We start from the raw sequence: 20,975 nt of genomic DNA on the forward strand, positions 1-20,975 counted from the left end.
TTTCAAGAATTTTTTCCAATTTCTTTTATGATTAATGTTATTGATCTTGTTACTACTGTTGAAGGTAGTCTGTAATATATTTATAATAAATAAGCCATTTAGGGTAACATGATTTGGCAGTTCCATTCCATATTGCATTGATTTGATTGAAAAAAGTAATTTTGCTTTATTTAGTTACTTTAGGCAAAATGCACAAGGGCTCTCTGCTTCAGAGGGATATCTGCATAGAGGACTTTTAATGGAAAATTAACTTGTATTACACATTGAAAAACTCCAGCGAAAACATCAATGAAGCCAGTCTATCAACTAGTACTTAAAATATTCTTGCATCATTTCAGAAATATTTGAGTCTAAAATGCAGCTGTACATTGCTTCACCTTGTGGTCAGATATGTATTAATTAAAAAAAATTACTTTTTTGGTTGGAACTCTACTGCTGTCCAACCACATTGCAACTTCATCATCACTCTCTAAAATAGCCTACATAAAATTAAAAAAGAAAAACTATTCATAAAACATATTTAAAATATCAGATTTCTTAAAAATATATAAAACAATTGAATATCAGGTTACATGAAAGAAGTTTAATGAACAGAAAATTATAAAATATCATAATAATAGACAAAATTGCATTATATATATGAAATGAAAATTTTGATATTGCTGATGCAGGTGTGTGATGACAGTACTTGTGCATAAACAGTAGCAGCAATCATAGCCAGTTAAATACTCCTTTATCAGTAATAAAACACTTTTTATAAGCAAAGCTAGGCTCACATGGTCTTTGAAAATTTCACCTATATTTTCTTGAGTTGTCATAATATATTTAAAGTAAGAAACAGCGGTAGTTAACAGTAAGCTAGTAGGAGAGAGAAGCAAAGAAGAAAAGAGCAGATTATTATGCTAGAAGGAATGGTTTGAAATGATGCAGTTTAGAGAGATTCGTTATAAGCAATTACTATATTGAGGACAGAAAAATGAGATAATAAAATTAAAATGAAGAGTTAAGAGACTATTCCAAATTAAAGATAAAACTTTGATTTATACATTTATTACCTTACACACATGCACACACATATGTTGTGTCCATCATAGTATTCTTGTGAGATGCAGTTTTTTGAATCAAAACTTTTAGTTGGAAGTTATATTATTTTTGTTTTACCTTCAAATAATTACTATATTGCTTGAAATTTCAGCTGCACTTCTTATTCAAATATTTAAGCTGTAAACTTTTGATGCAGCTTAAATTTATAAAGCAAATAATTTAACATCTTATTTTTGCTATTCTCACAACTCTTAATGATTGGCCCTTGCTAGATATATCCCTGAGGAAATTATCATAAATTCTTTTTTAAAAATGACTGAAATGGAATTGAAGAGGATGTATTTTGGGGCAACAGGTGAAGATGAGATTTCGAAGTTCTGAAAATGAAGATATTAAAAGTGAGAGTATATTTACAAAAGATTCTTAAGAGATTACTTAGCTTATTATAGTTATGGTAGTAACTATTTAAGTAAATAAAAATGTTTCTCATTTTTTAATACCTATTACAAAATTGCTATTATTTTTTATTAATTTTCAATTTTAAAATCCTACTTGGCCTAAGTTTAATGATGAAAAATTTTATTATCTTCAAATTTTAAAATTCTACTATGACTGATACTTTGGCAGCTTAAATTTGAAATAATACAGGAGTAATTTTATAATATAACAAATAATACTTTTATTTAAAATGGATATGATAATTAATGTTTATAATTTATCATATAGTTTAATGTAAATAATAGATTAAACAATTCTATTCACAGATTCATCTACAATTTTATATCCCGAATAATACAAGGATGGGGTGCCCATAATAAATAAAAAGATTTAGTTAAATACCTATTATTTCACATGGATACAATACATACATGATCTTTTTTAAATGAAACTTTTTACTGATGATATGTACGCAGACAATGTATTTTGAATATTTTATCAAAATTAAAAAGTTTTGGAAGAATAAAAAGTAGTGTGGTAAATCTACTAATATTATTAACAAGTATATTTTTATATAAAATGAATTTACACTTAGATATACAGCAATCTGGAAATTTGTGTGATAATTTAAAAAATAATTTTCAAAGTAATTTTCAATTGTGTAATGATACATCATCACAAGATTATTTAAAATTTCTTGCATATTTTTCATTAATGCATTATAAGCCATTAAATTACATTAAACAAAATAAAAAGCAACTAAATATAAAGTATAATTAAAAATTACTGGCATTCTTGAGTGAACAAATGAAACTGTTTTTGATGCATCCATTGTAATGACAGAATAACTATACATAGTTCCCATCTATAATGAAATAAATATAAATACTTCATTTAATAACATTAAATTATAGTAATTAAAATTTGCATCATGAAAACTGTTTCAAGAAAAAAATTAATATTTACATTTTCAATGAAAAGAATTTTTGATACTTGTCTTCAACATCGGCCTTAGCAAGTACACTCAAACCTATTTTTGTGTGGTGGATATGGACCACATAAAAATGAATAATAATAAAAAAAAATCGTGCAAAACTTCATGAGTAGCTATAAAAATAGTTTTCGCTGAACAATTAAAAAGTATTTTTTTATGTGGTGAATAGGGACCACAATAACTCAAAAACCTTATGAAATAACTAGGAATTGTTTTTTTAAATAAAATTAAGACACAAGGCTTGGCAGCTACCTGGAATTTCACCAAACCTTTTACATTCTGGTTTAGAAAATACACATGCAAACATTTTTAAATATTTTATTTACATATATACTTATTTTACACATACAAAACTTTTCAAAATGTATAACCATTATCCTTCATAGTATGACATTACATAAACTTTCTTGTGGTAAACTGGTTCAAAATCGCTTCCCTCACTTGAAGATACTACCTCGCACTTGTTTAGACTCGACTTTTTTTCACTGTTCATGTAGTCGGTGATCAGTTTTTGCGACGACTGTTGTTTTACTAGATGCTTATATATGTCTCAGCTAGATATACAAGATTGAAGCTCATTTTGATGCTCTTTCAGAACTAGCATTGATTTCAAGAAAATTCTAATTTATGGCAAATATCCTTATAGCACAAATAACATGTTAATTTATGGCACAGTTGGAGTCCTGCATGATTTTATCTGCTGTCATATAATCATATAATTATGCTTTAATTTGATTGATATTTTCATATACCATGCAAAAAGAATCGCACAAAAACAGTTTTGAGTGTATGTTAATTTGTTTGTTTCTACGTTAGTTGGAAACAAATGTTTACTAATCTGCAAGATTGAAGATATCTGTGCATGGGCAAGAAATGGTTAAGAATCTAACTAATTTTCTGTAATTGTGTCAATTTAGCCATTTTTCATTGCAAAATACTCATTATGCTTACTATTTTCAGTCTCCCATCAATAGAATAAGAAGTTATAGTTGACAGTTACATTATTAACAGTATTTGCTAAACTGTGCCACCATGAGTCTAAAAAATTATTTTTTGGTATGTTTATATATAATTACAAAACTATTCTTTTGAAAAGTAAATATAAATATGCCTAGTCTTTTCAAGCATTAAGCTGCAGAAAAATTATCATTAAAGACATAAAATAAAAATTTAGAACTAATATTTCACAAAGACCAAATATTGAAATTCATAATTAATAAATTTCAAATATTTGCAACAAAGAATTTTAAAAAGTTAAAACCAAAATACTTTAAACAAGCAAAATCCCATTAAAAAATTTGGATACTTAATGTATATATTAAATAAGTTCTGTTGAATTATGTTGTTCAAATTCATATTCAATTCCTTCTACAGAGTGATTCTATGATCATGGGACAAACTTGGATGGGTGCTTGAGCATACTAAAACATGTATTTTTTAAATAGGAATGTAGGGTCTAAAGTGACATGTTAAGGCACGAACACAAAAAATGACACGAGAGAAAAAATGAGTTTATTTACAAAATCAACGCAAGGTGCTTCTTTGCAGCAATACAGTATTCACAAGAATTGTTCAAAAGCATGAACACTAACAGTAATACAAACTACAGCTGTGACTGGTTGGCAATGAAGCGGGTAACAGGCGGTAGTGAGCTGGGCAAACTGCGATCCGATGCATTAGCGGAAGAATTATGCCATTCACAACTGTGATTTCGAGCATGATGGATGAATTTACTCATAGTGAAAAAGCTGGCATGCATCTAATGTATAGAGCAGCTAATGGGAATGGCAGAACAGCCTGACTGTTGTACCAGAAACGGTTTCCAAACAAGTGTAAAGCACACAGTGTTCGAGAGGTTGTTTGAAGGAAAATGGAATGCCATTTTCCTTTTCGTCTCTCTGGAAAATGCCAGCTCTTCCTTTCAAGCTACTCTGTGAGGAAATCAAAGCTCTTTGGAAAGAAGTTTATGAACCTCATCATTCTAGGAATTCATCTCATGCCAATTTTTTTGGATGCAAATGTTAAGTTGCATAACAAGTTCTGCTTTTATTACTGAAAATTCAAAGACAATGCAAAAAAGTGCATTTCGACGTGTTACTATAAGGGAAATTTGATGAAGGAATAGTAGAGGCAACCGACTCTTCCCACCCTCCCACATCATGTTGCCTTTTCATTACAGATAGGTGTTTTATGATAGATTCAAAAAATGATGGCAGTTTAACTGTCACTAATAAATCTGAACTGAAGGCACCAGTACACCAAAAATTTTGTGCTGCCTGTGGAACATTCCTTGATGTTATAGTCATAAACATTGATGAATGTTAATGAAATGAATTAGTTAATGAATGTTTATGAAAACATTAATGAATAAGTAGTGGTCAACCTAAGCTACGAACCCTAGATGTGCTAGAGAAAAGAATGTGCATCTGGAGAAGAGTTAGTCCTATCATTTTTAGTCGCTTTAATTTATAAATTAAATAATGAAATATGAATATTGTTGAGATAAAGACTGATCATAAAAGAGAATTTACAAAAAGAACATTGTTTACAGTTTGTTTGACAAAATTATAATTTTCTTGTTGATTAAAGGAAAAAATTAATGACATTCCTGAATTGTAAAATGAAGAACAGTTAAATGATTTCTTCTTTTCTATTGACATACTAACTTATATGAACGAACTAAACACTGCACTGCAAAGAAAAAAGCAATATGTTTTCAATAAGTACTCAAAAACCAGAGCACTCGTGACAAAATTTAAATGAGAAATAGTGAAATCACTTTTCAACAGTGGAATCACATCCAGAAAACTTGAGAAATAATGATTTTGTTAAATATGACTGTAAAAAGGGATATGTGTTAAATTTGGAATAAGATTTGAAGACTATAAACTGAAAAAGATTTGTCATTAAGAAGCATGCCATTTAATTTAATGTGCAATATGCACTACTTCAGATTCAGTTAGAACTGACCAACTTGCAGCGGAATCATTTGTTAAAGCAAAATTTTTATTCAAGCATATCAACAGTTTTTTATGGTTGCCTAAATGCAGATAAATTCCAAAAAAAAAAAAAAAAAAAAAAAATTAGATTATGTCAGCAAATATTTTAGCTTTATTTGGACCAACTTATTTATGTAAAAGAATGTTTTTTGTTAATGAAGTATATACATGCAAAATATTGATCACAAATTACTCAGGAAAATTTACATTTGTTATTAAGGATTGCTACAAGTGAGCTGGAATCTAATTTGGGTGAAATAATCACAAACAAACATTTATAATTCCATTTATGATTTCATGTCTCACATTCAGTGCATATTAATCAATAGTTGTTTTTACAACAGTGTTTTGTAATACAAATAAAAATGAACTGCCCAAATGGTATAGTGGTTAGGGGAGCTGACTGCAATACCAAAGGGCCTGGGTTTAAATCCTGGGGAAGGCATGGTTGTAACTGTCCATCCCTTCACAGGAGACAAAGGTGGCCTACCTCTTAGATACCTCCATAAAAAAGTGACCATGTCTGGCCGTAAGTATTGGCCAACGTCTATGATGATGACTTGTGCCTGCCATTGGAAAATATATATATATATATATATACATGCAAAGCTATACATTTATAAAAATGTTTGATTAATCACCAGTGTCTTTTTTTCCCCTTTATATTCCTTTAAATTTATGAGTATATATAATATTTCACTGGTTGAGCTGCATACATGGCTGTCTTGACCCTGTGTTTACTACAATACAAAGTCCGAAATCTGGACATCCGTTATCCGAAATGATCTAAAATCCGGACATCCATTATCCGAAATGATCTAAAATCCGGACCTCAAAACCACCACCGTTTTTCATGTAGGCTTTACGCATGCGCACTTGATTACCCCCCCCCCTGCCCCATGCATAATAAAACATTTGGAAAGTCCCGATTCTTAATTTCACTTTGACACTAAATAAAATACCTTCTTATTGAAGAAACAATCATTTTAGCATAAATTTGTAGGATCAGTAATTTGGCTCCGTTGCTGCATATCTGCTTGGCACACATCTCAAATTGAAACATTCCATAATGACACATCATTGATCTGACGCCAGGCTGGCGAATCATTATTTATTATACTTTCCTTTCATCACCGGATGTTTATCAAAACATGGCAACTTGAGTAATGACTCATGTAGCGATGCCTAAGCAATTTTTTATGTTAGCAACTGAATAATAAAGGAGTATGGTAACCTTTTATGTTGACATTATGCTTGGCGATGATTACAGATTTAAGTAAATGCGCACTAAAAAATGTTGACGAGGAAAAATTTACCAAAAATTTTGTTCTACATAACTAAAAATAGATTTTGTTGATGATACTCATAGACCCAAAGATTGCATTTAAGGCTATTTGAATTAAGAATAACTGATTTGCTATTCATATAAACCCAGAACCAGCGCCAGGGCTTGTATGGCTGCACCAAGTCACAGAATTTAAGAGACTGTATCAGGCGATAAGATATCTAGCGCCGGCCCTCAATAAGGCTTAAGTATATGTGGGAATTTATTATTCTGAACTCTGATAAGCCTTAAGCATGTGAAGAAATAGGCATAAGTATAATAAATAACTAAACTAATACAATTCAGGCTTAATTGTCTCAGTGTACGATAGAAGCAAGATAAAATTTAACAGAGCAACTTGTCATTAGTCGCCAAGTTCATGATGACTAGCCAAATATGTATAGTGAAAGATAGCTAAATTTGATGATGATAGCCATTAATTTTTAAGGTTTTCATATATCGCAAAACAAAGGTGAAATTTTCCAATTAACGGATTTTGTAAAGAAATGTGGAGAAGTGGTAATAAATGAAAATGATATAAAAGAAGTTTTTCATTGTGATGACAATGCTTCTCAATCATCAATCAATTAATGAATGGCAAAATTTGTAGTATGGTTCTAGATCCAGAAAATACTGCTACCGATAGTGAGCAGTTACAGGACTTCAACAATGTAACTAAACAAGAGATTATGTCTGTCTACAGAATTAAAGAGAAAGTATCAGCATAAAAAACGAAGCAACTTAAACAACTTACATTAAAAGAAATGTTTAATAAGGTAAACAAATAAATATTAAGATTTTTTTGTAAATTTTGATACTCGTTAGATCATAAATACTGCATTATTTCATAAATCGCAATTTCATATTTTTAATTTTATAATTTCTACATGACATCTTACTAGATTTAAACTGATGATCCGGAAAATTCCCAAATCCGCAACAGCTGAAGTCCAGACAAGTCCCGGTTTTTGACTTTGTACTATATCTAGAGCTTATTTAACCCCTTAACTGCAGCGGGCACATATATATGTAAGATGTAACAAAATATGATAGCTGTTTCAAAAAAATAATTGACGACCTCAAAATTAACATTCTAAATTTGGTAATCTGCCCCTAAATTCATCTCTTCTCACAGGTTCCAGACTTTTCTATCTTATGTAACGTTTTAATGCAGATGCCTCTCGTTCAATCAAATTAATTCTAAACCAAAACTGTGAACTGAAACTTCAGCCTTCTTGCTATGAAAGTACTATAACCTTGCCCTTTTTACCAGCATAGCTTTCCTGCTGGCAAGACGCTCTTAAACCATGCTGCTGCTTACTTGCTTAAGATGACGTCGAACTTAAAAATGTGAGTTATTCTATTCAAATATAATTAGGAAATATCTTGTCTGAAAAAGGATTATTTGATATGCATGGAAAAAATAAAGATTGTGATTTTTCAAGATATGTTGTGCTAAATTGTGTCATCATGCTTTCCACTCTGCCACCGATTCGATCACCGTGTAAAAAGAAAAACATTCAAAGTGCTTTAAGATCAGCAACCTCATGAGGGAAAGAGGGTTTTGTGCACATTTTGCATTTTTCAGTGCTCTTATTCAAAGAATGGAATATTATCAAAAGTTATTAATGTGATATTGAAGTTGTATTAAGTTCCAAAATGAGTAAATTACATTAAAAAAAAAAAAGAAAAGAAAAAAAAGAAAAAGAAAAAGAACTTTGCGTTTATAGGTATTATGATTTATTGACGATAAAGTTTTGCGTAAGTCATTTTAAAATCAAAGTTAATAATTTAAACATTTTATGATTTATTTAATATGTAGTTTTGTATTTCTGAATTGGGAAAAAGAAATTATTGAATTTGGTAAAAATTAGGAATGTTTTACTTAGGGAAGGTCTAATGCGAATAATATTTTTGTACTATTGTTTAAATTTTTTTTGAATTTTTACTGTATTTTAAGAATGAAATTATTGTTTGAAAATTTTAAATTCTAGGAATTTCTTTAACGTTTTTATGATAAACGTTGAAGGCTCTCACCTTATGAAAAAATACATTTTTTCAATCTAGGTATTTTTATTTTTTCATTAAATGGAGTGTGTTTTTAATATTCATATGGAATGACAGCAGTTCGAAAAAGGCCAGTTGCCTCTACAGAAGCAACGGAGGCCTTTTCTACTACAGTAACTGCTAATTTGGCAAATCTTTTGGCCACTGGTGAAGAATATTAAACACCAGTTTGCTCAACTGATAAACCAATATGATGGAAATGCTAGTATTTAGATAAAGTTGTGGAGTCTTCAAGTTTTGTAAAGAATAAGTAAATTTTAAAATGTCTTAATAATAGTGAAAAGTTTAAAATTTGTTGCGGTTATGAATGATGTGTTACAAGATTTTTATATTTTAAAATGCCTTCCTTGAAAAACATAATAATATGAAAATTGGCATCTTAATTTGTAGTATAATAGAAATATTTTCATCACCAAAAATTTGAAAGAATTTTATTTGAACATTTAGTTTGTGAAAAAATTTGAACTTTTACCATGTGGAACTCTCAAGAACTTTACAAAATTTCATTGGACATTCTTATCCCAGAACACTAAAATGTGCAACTGTTTTAAAAGAGTACAGTGTCTAAAATTATTATTGAATTCAAATTTCTATAACATTCAGTTAAATGTCAAAATTGATTCAAAATATCGGTCAAAATTTTATGACAATAATTTTTTGTTTAAAAGTTAATATGTTTGTATTTTCAAAATTATATCTTTCACATTTTGCTGCTCTAATGCTTGTTCTTCCACCCTGCTCACCCAGCTTTTCTTTTGAAGGGGAGGATATGTAAGATATAACAAAATATGATAGCTGTTTCAAAAAAATAATTGACGACCTCAAAATTAACATTCTAAATTTGGTAATCTGCCCCTAAATTCATCTCTTCTCACAGGTTCCAGACTTTTCTATCTTATGTAACGTTTTAATGCAGATGCCTCTCGTCCAATCAAATTAATTCTAAACCAAAACTGTGAACTGAAACTTCAGCCTTCTTGCTATGAAAGTACTATAACCTTGCCCTTTTTACCGCATAGCTTTCCTGCTGGCAAGACGCTCTTAAACCATGCTGCTGCTTACTTGCTTAAGATGACGTCAAACTTAAAAATGTGAGTTATTCTATTCAAATATAATTAGGAAATATCTTGTCTGAAAAAGGATTATTTGATATGCATGGAAAAAATAAAGATTGTGATTTTTCAAGATATGTTGTGCTAAATTGTGTCATCATGCTTTCCACTCTGCCACCTCATTCTTAAAGCCACTACAGTCTTCTCGGTCATCTACACAGTATCGTAAGCTGTTGGGAGGTCCACTGCTTTCATCTACACTTTTGAAATCATTACATATATATGCCTTGCTCAGCCAATGCGTTAACTGCCACGGGCGTATATATATGCCCTTCCAAAATACTATCATTTACTTTGCGCTGCTACCCGTAAAATTATTCGCAAAGCTTTGGAATGCAACACCACAATGACCTTGACAAAGTATACGAAGGAGGATACTATTTCAAAGAGGGGGAGAATTGGAGAGGGGGATGAGTGCCGTGAAAGTAATCACTGCACGGTATTGGCTGGAGTTGTTTGAGTAAAACGTACTTTTTTTTTAATTCTGTGTACTCTGTTTTCGTTTACTTTTTGTAGTAGGTTCCAAGAATAAAGAATGATATAACATATGTTTCAAACCCATTTATCTTTTTTGAATTATTTTTTGATGAACTGCTCATACTTCATATTGTTACTGAAACTAACCGTTTTGTAGACGAGTATATGAACCAACACCTTGCAAACGAAAAATTAAGAACAAAATCGTAGCATTCAACCAGTTCAGAAGAAATATGTGTTTTTTTAGGCATACTGATTTCACAAGGTATAACACTGAAACCTGATGTTACACTTTACTGGTCTAAAAAATGAATTGATCGAAACTCCATTTTAGGGATCTTTTCTAGTATAAAAACATCATTTTTATTATACTTTTACTCAAAATATTAAATTTTGTGCATTCATTTTTTCTTTTAATCTTTATTTTGTGAAAGTAAACAGTTTTTAGAAAGTAAAACTTGCACTTATTTTCACCCTAATACATCGCATAACTACGCGTGGTGTGAAAAACCGTGGCACTGGGAAATGAATCTTGTATGTTTTCCACGGCAGTTAAGAGGCTAAATTCAAATATCTAAAACTAAGTGGATAAAACATATTTTAAATTGCAATTTTTTTTAAACATTTCTACTGAGGGAAAGTAGTTCCCCATGTAGCGTGACATGGTAAACTATAGGGGACCGCAAAACATCCTCACACAAGCATTATTGTATCTTTCAATGGCCCTGCCCACATAATGCACTAAAAATAATCTTTTTGGCTGTGATTAAAAGCATTTACCCATGCCTGCTTACAGTCATAAATGCTTCATTATTTCATAAAAAATATTTTATATTTTTAATTTTATAATTTCTACATATTATTTTACTAGATTAAAACAGATAATGTAAAAATCCTGGAAATTTCCAAAATCTGAAATCGATGAAGTCTTGAATCTCGGACTTTTGTACTGTATTAATAATCTGCCATTGCTTGATACAGATATTATTAAAAAGGCTCAATCCCAATTACATCAAATTTGGATTTTACTGGTTATTACATTTATGTTGCAACGAACAATAAAAATAGTAATTCTGCTGAAATAGTATTAATTTAGAAAATTAAAATTAAAACTATTCTAGCAATCATAATTCTCTTAAAATCATAATTCTTTTCATATAAAATTCGTTTGCTGCTAAAGAGAAACAGCTTTAAAATGGTTAACTTAAAAAAGTCTGAAAACCATACTTCTGAAGTTCTCCATATGTCAAAAAGGCCTGCCATTGTCAGAAGATGAGGTCCTTTCCATTCTTTGCTTTCAGATGAAGAGTCATTTTCCCTGCAGAATACATCAGGACCATCTTCTTGAGGAAAGTAAATAAAATAGGGTTTTTTCTGCTTATTGCTAACAACTTTCCATTCATAAAATCTAATTGAAAAGTGATGAAGTTAAAAAGAAATCATCAAATAAGAAAAATCATGGAAGTACATTAAAACAATTCATGGAAAAAATATAGCATGAATTGATGCAATCAATTCCAAGTATGTTTTTTCACTTCAATCATAAACCATCTTGTCTTTTTATTAACTTCTTTACTTGTCTTTTTATTAACATTTTCTTATACTTGAAATTTTATATTTATAATCTTTCAATCTAAAAAATAATTTTTATGAAAAAGAAATACAATTTATTGTATCTGGAAAAATTTAAGAAATTACAATTTAATTAAGGGGGAAGAATAAAAGTGTGTATTGCTTACAAGTAATTCTTTCACATTCTGAAAATCTTGAATTTGAATTATTAATATATATTTATCAATAACATAGTAATAATAATTTACAGTTTATTTAAATAGCATATTAAATTTAATTTTTAAATTGTTATCATATAACATTCATTATTGAAGATCATATTAACTCTACTACATGACATTTATTATTTTTAATATGTTCTTTAAAGCGACTAAGTCATACCTTCATTAACCATAACCCACAAAATATAATTTCATTAAAATTTTCTTTTTATGGCTTCTGTTTTATGGCTCAAGAACTGAATGAAAGCATTACTGCTGTGATGGTATAAATAATTTTTTATTATGTTCTTTTTATTATTTGGAAAATTCCATATCTAGTTTCACGCCTTCATTAATGTTATTTGTATTTCAAATTCATAAATCCAGTTGTTTCTATGTCATTCAATAATTAAGCAATTTAATTTTAATTCCAAGCAATTTAATTTTAATTTTAAATTTACATTATTTATTTATTTATTTGGTTCCTTGCATCAAGTAATTTAAAAGAAATTCTGAAAACCATTATTATTTGCACTCCTTGAATTGGAACATTAGTTCAAAATAATTTAACATCAAAAGAAATCACCCCTCAATTTAGTGTCCATGTGCTTTTCTTTCATAAATAACAACACATTGTTTTGTTGAGATAAATAACTTTAAAAATCAGTTTTCTTTGAGCAGTAATTGGGAGAAAAAAAGCTATTACAAATTTAAAAATTTTTTTTAATAAATTCTCCTTAGAAATATTAGCAAATTAATTTGATTAACAGAACTTTATTCTTTTCCAATTTTATATCCATTTTAAATGAAACAACAAAAATTGCTATGCATTCAACTTCTTCCTCTATTGAGGGATGGCTGATTATGATACAATGATAATGAGTGCAGAATAAATCTGGGAAAATGGGATATCCTAGTAAAAGAATTCATAATTATCTATCTTTGCCCATTTACAAATGTTGTGGATGTAATGAAAATATAGGTGGAATAATCTTTAAAAGATTGGATTGTGTAAGACATACACACCCTATCTTTGTTATCAAATAATGAAGATTCTACATGTATACAAGTTCCTTGCATAGTGGAAATATGACAGCATATAGAGCCATCAAATTTTAAAGATAGAAAGTCCTTCATCCACCCATGAGCCTCTTGAAGCTCAAATTTAAAATTTTTTTATTGAATTCATATTTTATGTGAATTTAATGACATTTTGATTAACAAACTTATTAACTTAAAGTTTAAAACCAAATTTTCATTAACAAACTTGACAATATAAAAACAAATTTTGATTAACAAACTTGACAATTTAAAAACAATCTTTTGCAACTAAAGAAAGAATAAACTAAAGTATATAAAGAAAGTATACATTTCAAGTTTAATCAGAAAACTCATGATTAAAAAGAAATGTATTACCAATCAGCAAAGCATAGGATATTTATGTCTCAGATTTAAGCAGAAAATTCAGCTATTTAAAAGAAATATATTGCCATTGATCTAAATACAAGGCAAACCCATAAAGTAACTGAACAAACTAAAATACCAAATGATAAAATAAAAAAGTATCTTTTAGAAATGCATATACAGTCAAAAGTCGTTAATTCGGACACCCATAATTCGGAATGATCTATAATCCGGACATCAAAACTAAAAACTTTCTGTGCATGCGCCGCGTTGACACATGCGCAGAGGCGTTCACACGTGCGCGTAAGACCTTTTACGACTGCGCATATGAGTGTGCACAAGTGCAGAATACGTTTTAGTGTGCGCATTTTATGTATAATGGACGTATAAGCTAAAATTATCTAATTATCTATTTCAGTTAATGTTGATGATTGCGTTGTTCCTTAATTTTCGAATTGCATCCGGCTTATTATTTTTTGCAGACTGTAAGAGCAATTTTATAAAGGTAAGCTTAAACTTTCGATTATATCAAATAGAATTTCCGATATATATTTGTTAATATGTAAAGGATCTAAAGCGAAAGTATGTTTTGAAATCCGAAATCTGTTTATCAATTTCACGCTGCTCGGCGGCGGGCGCGTAATGAATTGGAAGTTGATTTATCAGCACTATCCTTATCTTCAGCGCAGATGTTTTTATTTTATTTGGCTTATAATTCCTTACCAAATGTAGTATTTCATCTCGATATGCTCCGTCTTTGATATGATTTAAAACAAGTTCCTCGTCATTATAATTCGCTTCCGATAGCGAAGAAATGTGACAGAGGTTATTGAAAACAAAAAAATTTCGATTGACAAATTAGTCGGTGTTCTTGACACAGCAATTATAGGACTTGAACGGCGGAACTTTGTAACTGAACAAGAAATTATGTCTGTTTAATAGAATTAAAGAGAAAGTATTATCACATGAAACGAAGCAAAACTTAAACAACTTACATTGAAAGAAATGTTTAATAAAGTAAACAAATAAATATTAAGCTTTTTCTTTTTGCAAATTTTGATACCCTTTAGATCATAATTGTTCTTTATTTCATAAATTACGGTTTCATATTTTTAATTTTAGAATTTCTGCATGCCATCTTACGAGATTTAAACTGATGATCTATAATCCGAAAAAATCGATAATCCGGAATCGCCGAAGTCCCGACGAGTCCGGATTAACGACTTTTGACTGTATATATATATGTTTAGAAAGAGGGACATTTCAACTCTTGTTAAAGACAGTTTAAAATAGTTATTTTGTCATCTGCATATCAAAATGCCACAGTCATTTTGATTTAGCGAGAAGACGTAAAAAAAAAAAAAAAAAAAAAAAAATGCTTCGAGATGGAACAACGTTATAACATTACATTTTGTTAAAAATTGGCCAAATCTGCTCCCAAAATGTTAGAGATGATTCGAACAGCATGTGATGATACATCATTGTCAAGAACACAAATGGATGAGTGGTACAACCACTCTAAATGTGAACATGAAAGCTTTGAAAATGAACCAAAGATAGGGTGCTCTTCAATTTCAGAGAATGAATTAAATGTGATGAAAATTTGTTCTTCAGTGAAAGCTGATAGATGTGTCAGCAACTTTTGGAGATGCTTGGGATAATCAAAGAGAGAGTAGGTTAATTTTAATTGAAAATCTGAAAATGAGGAAAGTTTGTGCTTAATTTGTACCTCAGATTCTGCAGAATATAAAAGAAACAGAAAAGCTTGCTGAGAACAGAGAAAGAAAACAGAAAAACTTGCTGAGAAGATTTTTCTGACTATTGCAAGACAGAATTATAATTTCTGAAAGTGTATCATAATGGAAGATGAGACTTGGTGTTGACAATGTGGCCGAGAAATTAAGAGACAAAGTGCATAGTGGAAAAGACAATCTCCCCCCTTTTTTTAGAAAAAAGGATGTCAAAACTGAAAACTAAGATGATACTGATTGCATTTTTTTTATTACAAAGGACTTATTTAGCATGAGTTTGTTCCAGCAAACCAATCAATTAATCAGTATTTTTACAAAGAGGAGCCTTTTTCAAATAAGAAACATGATAAGGTGAGTTACGAAGGAACCTTTTCATTCTGGGCAGTAGTTTCTTTTAAAGCAGTAGTTTCTTTCTTTAGGCCCTGTACAATATCTTGCCAAGCAAATACAATGATAAATCACCCATTATATTCTCTTGACTTACCACCAGTTGATTTTCTCTTTTTCTGAAGCTTAAGATGACCATGAAACGACAAAGATTTGAAAACGTCTCAGATATTAAATCAAATGTTACATGTATTTTGTGAACAGTTAGTTTCAATGTCTATAAACAGTGCTTCGATGACCTGAAGAAATGTTAGAAAAATTGTGGACTACTCTAGTGATTATTTTGAAGGAGATAAATTTATTTGAAGTTTAGTAATATTTTTCTTATTTAATAAGATATTGTTACGAAATGTACAGGCATGGTAAGATGGCTTCCCCGCAAAGCAGTTTTAGGGTTGACATAAAATGACAAGGGAAGGCAGGGTTGCCACATTTGGTGCAAAATCGACCATTTGGTGACAGTTGGCGACATGCCATGGATGAATGGAGAACCTTCTGGAACGAATTCTTACCGGTTTAGCCTAGAATGTTCTCGAACACAAGCCGAAAGCTATATAAACCCTGCTGGTCCACAGTGTATGTGTGCCTCATCTAGAGTGTGAGATAGTGCCTTGTCTAGCGAGTCAATCCCTGCAGAGTCGATCGAGCTGACAGCCGGGCAGCGAGTGCCGAGTGGGTCATCGAGTGCACCAAAGGAGTCTGTTAGTGTATCACGGTTAGTGCATCGTCAAGAGAGCGTGTTGAGCTCCGGGAACGACTGAACCGAAGAATCGGGAGCTGTGCTCGTGTGTCATTGAGTGCATCACGAGTTGTAGCGTTGAGAGTCTCGAGAGTACGTGGAGTTCCGAGAACGACCAAGCTGAGTCGGGAGCTGTATTCCAGAAAGCAGAGTCAGGTGCTTTGCAGGAAGCTGTCTCCATTGTGACAGCCTGATAACCTGAAGACTGTGTCGCTGATCATGTCAGCGTGTTTATAGTAGTTCATCAATGACTGTAAAACGTGTTTTGGAGCTGTCCTGACAATATTGGCAAATAAAGTGTGTTTCGATACTTCATCAAGTGTCATCGTTATTCACTCCAAACCTACGAACCCCATACGAATGTAAAGGAAGAAAATAACGTAACAACTGGTGTCAGAAGAAAAGAGAAAAACCCAACAATACGATATTGTCTGGTTACTTAATGAGCACTCCTTGTAAAATAATTTTATCTTCAATGCACTATTCAGCTAAACATAAAACATTTTTCTCTCAAATTTAATCTGTGTATTAGTGATTAATAAACTGTTATGGGTTATACGATTCAAAATCAATATGATTATATGATTCAAAATCAATATACACAATTATTTATTTCTGTCATTACCAACAACGAGCTGGACTGGTGAAAGTATACTAGCTGGATTAAATAACATAATTATATATACATTTTTTTTTCTTTCATAACTTTCTTTAAAAACTTTTCTTTGAAACTTTTATTTCAGGTAGCTGGATGTACAAGCAGTTAGCTATTAGTTAGGCAAACTGCAGAGTATAAAATCTAAATGCAAAAATGCCTACTTTTGCATTTGGATTTTATAAAATGAACACCAAATGTATAATTATGACCTCATTAGAGGGCTCTTGTATTCTCTTTCTTATGGCTAATACATTTTCTACCGTGGACTGAAATGCTTACATTTATTAAATGCTGTGGAATACAAGTAGACATAGCTGATGAACCTCATTCTACTGGAATAGTCACTTCAGTGATGTGCGTATCTTGGTCATGTGTTCTAAATTCAAAGAACTGATATCTTAACCTCCTCAAAAAATAATGCTGGGCGAAATTTTCCATAACAGTAGATTTTCAATGATATTTTCAAGGAAAATAAGAAATGCGTACTTATGTAGCCCTCTAAACAAAGACGACAAACCATTCATGGAAACAAATGAGCAATATTTTAATTGAGTAGCATCATATACTCAGATTGCTGGAGCAGACAGAAATCTAAGGGCATAGGAGCCATAAGTTTTCTCCAATTATGGTAAACCCAATTATAATTTCACAGAAACAGATAATGATGCTCATATTCAAAAGATTGAATGACTTTGAAGATCAGTGAAATAGAGAAACAAACACAAATGAGACACTGTACATCAGTACATGGATTTGAAACTCACAATTTGGAGAAACTACAATTTGAAGTAATTTTACCTGCAGTAGTATATTTTTGGCAACCAAAAATTGTGCAAAAATAAAACAACAGTATATGAGAACATTTATAAGTAATAACTACAGTATATAAAAACATTTAATTGTTTATTAGAGTGTAAATTGATCAAAATTAAATTAATTTAAATTCACCTTATTTTGTTATTTTAAATCATAAATTATACTATATGTCTTCAGATGATGTGAATTTAAATGCATGTTTTCAAACAGTGCCAACTAGAACCAATCTGTTCTCCTATTCTGTAAGTACCAAATTGTATTTATGCCCTTATAAATATTTGCACACAATGAAAACGTTATATACATATACACTTACCTATGAATAAATATACATAAGTAGATAAAACATTATTTTAACTAAAGGTTTCAAATTAATAGTGGAAAAACTGAAACTATATATACAGAGATAATTATTTATATAATTTTTAAAAGGAAGAGTTGCAAATTATGGTACTATTCCGTTTTGAGGGCCGTGAAAAATTGCAGCAAAAATGTATGCGCAAAATCGCCAAATCTAGCAAACGCGTCCATACAACAGCGTGCCAAATCTAGCGTACGCACTGATTTCAAATTGCACAAGTTTAGATAGTTCTATATTTCTTAAGATGCCATTGAAATACTAGTTTAATTTTTAAATCTTTTTTTGATAACTTATGGATTTAACAATTTGCAAATTGCCCATGACGAAAAATCTGCAATAGAATTTTTTCAAAGAAAAGGCATCATTCATTATAGAAAATTATGTTTGGACAACCAACGAGATGAAATTATGCTTTAGCGATAACTTAGTAGCGAAATAGCAATGAGGGAATACATTCAGCTATGTTTAGCCTTTTTTATATAAATTTTTATAATAAAAAAGTATTATATGAAATTAACCTTTCATCTAAATTAAAACAATAAAATCTTTGCTACTTATTTTCTATTATACTTCCTTTCTTGCGTTAGGGTTGCCACAATTATTTTTAGCAGCACTGGCATCAACAGTAGTATAGCGATTTTTATGGTCCTCAAAATGGAATAGTAGTACCCAAATTACATAGTTTATAGAAAGACTAAAATAAATTTTATTAATGGTGTATAATTTGAAATTACAATTAAAATCTATAAAAAAAACTCAAAAGGCATTAGCAACCAAAACTAACCCATCGGCAAGAATGACGCATCGACGACCAGCTACGGCTGATCCTCTGTAGGTAGGTTTCTCCAAAATGCCTTCTATTCGGCAGTTGTTCGTTTTCAGGGAAAATTCTTCATATGATCCTTTGTACCACGATGGAATAAAACCCCAACGCATTGGTGTAATAACATGATTGTAATCAGAATTATCTTGTGCAGAAATTAGATAATCAGCTACCAGAACAGGACTAGAAAATGAAACTGATTTAGACAGAGAATAAACAAGGTTTACAATTTTTATATTGTTAATAAAATAACAATGGTTTTTTTACATCTGTATCTTCAAAAACTATTAAGACTAAAAATATATTACATGAGATGAAATGATTGCAATAAGTTGATAAATTTAGCATCTCTTATTTCTGAAAGAATCTAATGAAAAACAGTTGAAGCAGACTGTTTGAAACAGTACATATAAAAATGAATTAATAAAAAATCTTTTCTAAAATAATTAAAAACCTTAGTTTGGTATTACACATTAAAACATATTAATATAGGACATACTAATAATTTATTCTGTGTTCAATAGCACCCTGTAGTATTACTTTAAGCTAAAATTTCAGAATTTTGTCTTTCCCTCTACCCATCCATAAAAACTGTTGTTTTTGTGAATTCCCATATTTTCTGATGTTTTAGAAAGAAAAAAAAAAAAAAAAAAAAATACAGAAGAGTCATGGTTATAATTTGGTATAACAATACAATTAATTCTTAAATATTTATTTATTTTTTAATACTTCATACCATTTACACTTCTAGGGGGAAAAACTTCTCATGAACGCAGGTTTATTTAAAAAAACAGGACAAAAGATTTGTGTTATATTATTGAGGATTGCATTTAATTAAAAACATATAACAATCTTGTAATCCATGAATTTCCGAATAAATTCTTTTTTATCTTTGATGGTAACAGGACAAATAAGAACCAAGACACTTAAGTTTTTGCAGATTTTTAAAACTGCAAGAAAAGAAAAGCACTGCACTGCAAAACAAATAAGACTGTTCCAAAAAGAAAAAAACTTTCCAACAAAAATTATGCTTATTTTGGACTACAAACATGCGAGAAACATTTTTTTGGAGGGGTATTTTCTAATTATCAGAACCCAAGTCAAAAAGGCAAAAAATCATTGATGACAAATTTTTCATAAAGCTACTGCATGAAATGCAAAAGCTATTTCCAGAATGGCAGTACACTAAGAATTCCATACAAGAAATGTTTAAAAAGCAAGAAACATCACTAATAAAATACTACTTGCCTTTTTTTTAGAAATTCTTCACAAATATATTTTTAACTATGTTTAAAAAAAAATATATAGCAAATTTCACAAATTCAACATAATGTACCAGCTAAAACAGACATAACTAAAAATACATTTCAGGGTGCCCCTTGGCAAAAATTGGCGATTGGCTAGCAAGGCACAATTTCAAGATGGCCTCTATACAAAACCAAAACATCAAGTCAAAGAATTGCATAAACTCGCTGTCCGTGTACACATTGATCTATTTTCACTTAAAAAAAAAACAGGAGCATGATGACGTTATATAATGTTAAAACAAAGTTACTCATCACCAAAATTGAACAAAATTTGTAGCCAATCAAAGCTTACAATAAACTGCATTTAAAATCAGACAATGAAATAACAAAAAAAGAAATTTTTGTGTTCGTACATATGTACTACAAAAAGGAAATATCGACTTACCATATTTAAAAATTTCTCTGTCTTCTGTCTGTGGCACACAAAATTCCTTAATAGCATCCAAAATCTTTCTAAAATTATCTGAACTAAAATATGCATAAAATATGCTGTCACCACATA

General features: G+C 30.2%; 1 protein-coding gene across 5 annotated transcripts in view; it reads right to left on the bottom strand.

Annotated features, from left to right (window-relative positions):
* Window positions 1–20,975, bottom strand: part of LOC118187091 (abasic site processing protein HMCES) — a 56,389-nt gene that overhangs the window by 27,365 nt on the left and 8,049 nt on the right. For 2 of the 5 annotated variants that reach the window (XR_015042240.1, XM_085821037.1), the window contains exons 3-6: window positions 19,128–19,349; window positions 11,683–11,863; window positions 2,270–2,347; window positions 414–479 (exon numbers count right to left, since the gene is read on the bottom strand). Coding sequence is in view for 4 of the 5 variants with exons in the window: in XM_085821037.1 (XP_085677163.1) it covers window positions 414–479; window positions 2,270–2,347; window positions 11,683–11,863; window positions 19,128–19,349 (547 nt within the window). In the remaining variant the exon portion in view is untranslated. The remainder of the gene's footprint in view (window positions 1–413; window positions 480–2,269; window positions 2,348–11,682; window positions 11,864–19,127; window positions 19,350–20,975) is intronic. The other 3 variants (XM_085821039.1, XM_085821040.1, XM_085821038.1) reach the window with 3 other exon arrangements.

The sequence above is a fragment of the Stegodyphus dumicola genome, chromosome 7 (genome assembly GCF_044657685.1).
Source record: "Stegodyphus dumicola isolate Sdum_Otavi_A_Nest chromosome 7, ASM4465768v1".
In the NCBI taxonomy this organism is placed as follows: Eukaryota; Metazoa; Arthropoda; class Arachnida; order Araneae; family Eresidae; genus Stegodyphus; species Stegodyphus dumicola.